A 4919-nucleotide genomic window follows, 5' to 3' on the forward strand; every position below is an offset into this window, starting at 1 on the left:
GCTAGTGACTAGCGAGTAATGATTATGCTGGTCCTTTTGTCCATTCTAATCAATTAAGGAAATTCTGTTTAAGTTTTTTCCTGTTTAACTTGAAGATAGGATCATGTATTCTGTTAATTGTCGCTATTAACTCGTATCGGCAGCAAGGTGCTAAATTAAGTTGCTTGCTCTAGCTTAATGGTGGACCAATAGTTGGATTTGTTACAAAGTGCTAATTATGGCTCTCAAGTTACTTATCGTGCATCTGTCGGCATTTGGTCATGTGAATCTTTGATTGTAGGTTGGAAGCTGTGTTATCTATTGGAACTCATGTAATCCCACACCCGAGAAAGGTTAGCCATTTATGTCGATTCAGTTGTTTGCAAATCATATATTGGGCGGTGCTTTTGCCTTGACCTGAAGTTCCCTTCTTTTGCTCACATCATCAAGGTTGAGACCGGAGGAGAAGATGCTTTCTTTGTGGGCGGTGATGGCGGTGGAGTATTTGCCATTGCAGACGGCGTTTCAGGGTATGCCATCTTTGCTGCAATGAACTCTATTTATTTCGAGAATCGCTCCAATGAACTGCGATCAGCGCCCTTAGTCTCATCTCTTGTGGTTTGGATTGCTTTCAGCACTTTACAAGAGATATATGTTGCTTTCAGCAATTTGCATTGACACATGGCTTTTATCCAGCTAGTCATTCTCTTATCTACTGACAGATGGGCAGAAAAGAATGTCAACCCAGCTCTGTTTTCTCGAGAGCTTATGGCAAACAGCTCTACTTTTATCAAGGATGAGGAGGTATTTCTATGTTAGTACTGCTGAATAAATTATGTTCCAGTACCATGTCATGTACTACTATTGCGACAAATTAAATATCATGTCTTCAGGTCAGTCAGGATCCTCAAATTCTTCTAATGAAGGCTCATGCTGCAACTTCTTCCATTGGATCTGCTACAGTGTAAGCATGTTCTTACAGTGTTTACAGCCTTCCAGATCACTCATTTTCCTATTAGATGCGTCAAAATTTATACAATTGTGTGCGATGGTAACAGAATCGTCGCGATGCTTGAGAAGACTGGAACCCTGAAAATTGCGAGTGTAGGCGACTGTGGTTTGAAAGTTATTCGAAAAGGTGATTATCAATGAAATTTATATTTATCTTAAGGTTATTAGAATACTTAGTACATACCCATTTTAATATTTTTTTTTCTTCTTCAACATATAGGCCAAGTGATGTTCTCTACATGCCCTCAAGAACATTACTTTGATTGTCCATACCAGCTAAGCTCCGAGGCAATTGGTCAAACATCTCAAGATGCATTGGTATTTAGTTGCTTTTTTTTATTTCTGTTGAAGCACCAGCAATATGACATGACTATTGTAATGTCGGTCATTTATTGCTTTACTGCAGTGATCTATAGAGCCGAACAATATTTAAGTGTTCTTGAAGACTGTTGCTTACTGATCTTGATCCCTTTTGGTTTTATGCCAGGTTTGCACTGTAAATCTTATGGAGGGTGATATGATAGTCAGTGGCTCAGATGGATTCTTCGACAATATATTTGATCAAGAGATCCTTTCTGTCATTAATGAGTCTCCAGGCACAGATGAAGCTGGTAAATCTCTCCCTCTTTCAACTCGGCAACTGGAAACGTAAAACAACATGGTGCATCCTTCCAATCCCTCTGAAAACTTGATGTTTTCCGCAGCAAAAGCTTTGGCAGAGCTTGCAAGAAAACATTCAGTGGATGTAACATTCGATTCACCCTACTCGATGGAGGCCCGGAGTAGGGTGCGAAACAAATACATCCTCCCTGTTATCCTATCACTCTTCACAAGTTTCTTCAATTCTTTTGCTAAAAAATGTATGATATCACACATTTCATTCCGGTTACTTACATGCAGGGTTTTGATGTTCCTTGGTGGAAGAAGCTACTTGGAGCTAAGCTAGTAGGTACGTGACCATGATCCCATTACACGCTGTGTCATGCTCGGTTCCATCCAGCAGAACCAGAAAACCCATGATGCCGTTTTTTGTCGACGCAGGCGGTAAGATGGACGACATTACGGTCATTGTCGCACAAGTTAAGACAGTGGTGATCCCAGATGATGAGGTAGACCTGTAGATTCATTCAGTTTCAATACGAAGTTATTTACATTTTTCACATTGGGATTGTTTATGTGGCGTGGTATTTGCAGGGTAGTGGAGTTGAACTGGAGAAAGTGGGTGGCGAGCAACTCGCTGCTGCTGGAGTTGCATCCACTGAACAGAATGAATGAAAAGGAGTTGTATATATTGAATAGAAATTCATTTTCTTTCCCATTTTGGTCATGTTGTACTATACCGCAGTCCAAAGAAACTGAAGTGAAATGTAGTAGTTGTGAATACCCATGCGTGTATAATTCCTGCAGATTGGGCTTATTAATATGAGTAAAATTACTCTTTGAATATCGACTTATTCAGGAGTGGATTAACAAGCAGCTCAGCTCGTTAAGACTCATGATCATTTAAGTCTTGGATCGTTAAGCTCATTTTTATTAACGGTACAGAAACTAACATTGACCGGTTCATTAAAGTTCGCGAGCACATTAGGGTGACTCCAATTGGCGACCACATTCGGTCCGACCCAGTCCGTTTGAGTCGAAACGGACGCAATCCATGGCCCAACGTGCGACGGCAAAAGCTTGACCCAAATCCGGCACAAATTACGGCCGGAATTGCGCCCAGACGAACACTGGGCAGATGTGTCTCCCTGTCTGTCCCATTAATGTGGAAGCCGTGGACCAGTCCTTTTCCACCGCCGCCTCCTTGAGCCTCGACACGCATACCCTAGCTCCAGTCGCCTCTCCGTCCTCACTCCCTCCGGCCGCCTCCCCGTCATGGGAATGTGGAAGTGAATCCCCGGCGAGAAGGGGAAGCACGACCACGAGGCCGGTTCCTCCCCCACGTCGTCTGGGAGCGCTGCCCTCTCCACCTCGTTGCCCACCTTCTCCGTCTCCCCGCCGATGGCCTCACCGTGTGTGCGGTCGTACGTCAAGGCGGAGATCTGCCAGCGCTACCGGCAGACGGGCACGCCGTTGCCGTGGAGTGACGTGCATCTCCCCAAAAACTAACACCTCGGCCCAGATCGGGTGCCCGTTCCGGTGTGCGGTCGCGCCGCCTGCTGGAGATCAACCGCCGTCGTGCCCGCCTTCCTCCTGACCTCGTCAGCCACTTGAGATACCCGTCGAATCCCCCATGTGGGACGTGTGGTTCCAGAACGAGCATGACCTGTGTCGGCAGACTTTTTTTTGTCAACCATGCTCCGAACCCGCCACGAACGCGCTCTCCTAGCCGCGCGCGTGCTCCTAGCCCGCCTCGGTCGCGCGGTCGTGTGCGGGCTGACACTGATGCCCTCCCCCTTGCCGTCACCGCACCACCACCTCCCACCATGTCCGTCGAGGAGGAGAAAGAGCGGGTGAGGAGGGTCCTCAAGGACTCCGTGCGGGAGCACGACAACGCCCAGTGGCAGGGCCTCGACGTTATGATGGCCCCGTCGGACACCAGCGACGTCGCCATACCGGAGCTGAAGGTGAATGAGGAGGTGTTCAAGGAGCCCCCTATCGCGGCCCAGAACCCGGTCCTTGGGCTGCAGAAATATGAGTTGCTAGGCTTCTTTGCAAACTGGTTGGGTGCCTCGAGAACCCGGCCCGAGGCATGTGCTATATTTTCTTCCGATGCAACGCACGAGCATATTTTGTCAGTTGCTATGAATTTAATTTAAAAGATCAGGTTCATGAGATAAAAGACCTAGTAATAACTTATTTTTTATTTTATCACTTATAAATTACTAAAGGAAACAATGGGTGGTTAGGGAATATATGCAAAAAGAGTAATCGCAATTAAAAACAAATTCGCCCCGATGGATAGGGAATATATGCAAAAAGAGTAATCACAATTAAAAACAAATTGGTCCTGATGGGGCTTGAACCCATGACCTTTGGTATATCAGACCAACACTCTAACCAACTGAGCTACAGGACCTAATTATTTTGTCAATATTTGTTTTTTATTAAAAATAATTGTCTGTTAAAAAAGCAATGACCGGTTATTAGAGAGTAATGAAAAATAGTAATCGCAATTGAAAACAAATTGGTCCCAATGGGGTTTGAAACCCATGACCTTTGGCATATCAAACCAACACTCTAACCAACTGAGCTACAGGACCTTATTACTTAAGTATTATATTTTGTACTTTAAAATAATTAAAACTTTAGTTACGTTTTTTTTGCGGGACATAGTTACGCTCTTTTACTTACACTGCGGCCGGGTTGAATAACTGAATAACTCGGAGAGGTGCTTCGAATACATTCAAGAAATGATTAAAGTCAACCCTGCAACAAATTGGAGGGTCCAGCCATTCGTATTTCAGTGAGTTATAAAGCTAGGTAACAAGAATATTAACGAGCTTAATAAGCTGCTTGTGAAACTCGGTTGTCTAGATCATTAAGCTCGTTAGCTTATAGTAACAAGCTAAAAGCCCTCTTGTTAGAGTCCGAAGCAAAATGGAGCCTCCCCGTGCGTTTGGATTCTGGACCGTTGGATCGAAATCTCCTCGCGATACAGGCCGTCGGATCTCGATCCAAATCGCTGTGGGTCGTTGGATATTTACCGGATCAACCTCGGCCGTCGGATAAAATTCCAATGGCATCAGAATGTAATATCCATGCCCCCACCAGGGCATTTTGGTCATTTCACGTGGGGAGGGTATAAAAAGGGACCGCTATCGTGGGATGACCTAGCCGCATCCTCCCTCCCGCACTCGCGCCTCCCCCGCGCCGCCTCCTGCTCTCCCCTCCCGCGCGCCTCCTCTCCCCTCCCCTCCCACGCGCCTCTTTCCTCCCACCCACATCGCCGCCGCCGCCGCCACCCACCGCCTCGAACCGCGCCGTCG

General features: G+C 46.0%; 1 protein-coding gene and 2 non-coding genes across 4 annotated transcripts in view; 1 reads left to right on the forward strand and 2 right to left on the reverse strand.

Moving 5' to 3' along the window:
- LOC123057920 (probable protein phosphatase 2C 1) overlaps positions 1–2436 on the forward strand; it is a 3132-nt gene extending 696 nt beyond the window's left edge. The window contains exons 2-12 of one of the 2 annotated variants that reach the window (XM_044480784.1): positions 281–332; positions 430–509; positions 702–783; positions 873–943; positions 1038–1117; positions 1211–1308; positions 1478–1601; positions 1695–1777; positions 1891–1939; positions 2032–2099; positions 2185–2436. In XM_044480784.1, the coding sequence (XP_044336719.1) occupies positions 281–332; positions 430–509; positions 702–783; positions 873–943; positions 1038–1117; positions 1211–1308; positions 1478–1601; positions 1695–1777; positions 1891–1939; positions 2032–2099; positions 2185–2265 (868 nt within the window). In that variant the 3' untranslated portion in view covers positions 2266–2436. Of the gene's footprint in view, positions 1–280; positions 333–429; positions 510–675; positions 784–872; positions 944–1037; positions 1118–1210; positions 1309–1477; positions 1602–1694; positions 1778–1890; positions 1940–2031; positions 2100–2184 lie in introns of both variants that reach the window. The other variant, XM_044480785.1, reaches the window with a different exon arrangement.
- Positions 2437–3935: 1499 nt separating this feature from the next.
- Positions 3936–4009, reverse strand: TRNAI-GAU (transfer RNA isoleucine (anticodon GAU)). Its single transcript has one exon. It is a non-coding gene; the product is annotated as a tRNA-Ile (tRNA).
- A 109-nt stretch (positions 4010–4118) lies between these two features.
- On the reverse strand, positions 4119–4193 carry TRNAI-GAU (transfer RNA isoleucine (anticodon GAU)). The gene has a single exon. It is a non-coding gene; the product is annotated as a tRNA-Ile (tRNA).
- Positions 4194–4919: the final 726 nt, after the last annotated feature.

The sequence above is a fragment of the Triticum aestivum genome, chromosome 3A (assembly GCF_018294505.1).
Source record: "Triticum aestivum cultivar Chinese Spring chromosome 3A, IWGSC CS RefSeq v2.1, whole genome shotgun sequence".
Lineage (NCBI taxonomy): Eukaryota > Viridiplantae > Streptophyta > Magnoliopsida > Poales > Poaceae > Triticum > Triticum aestivum.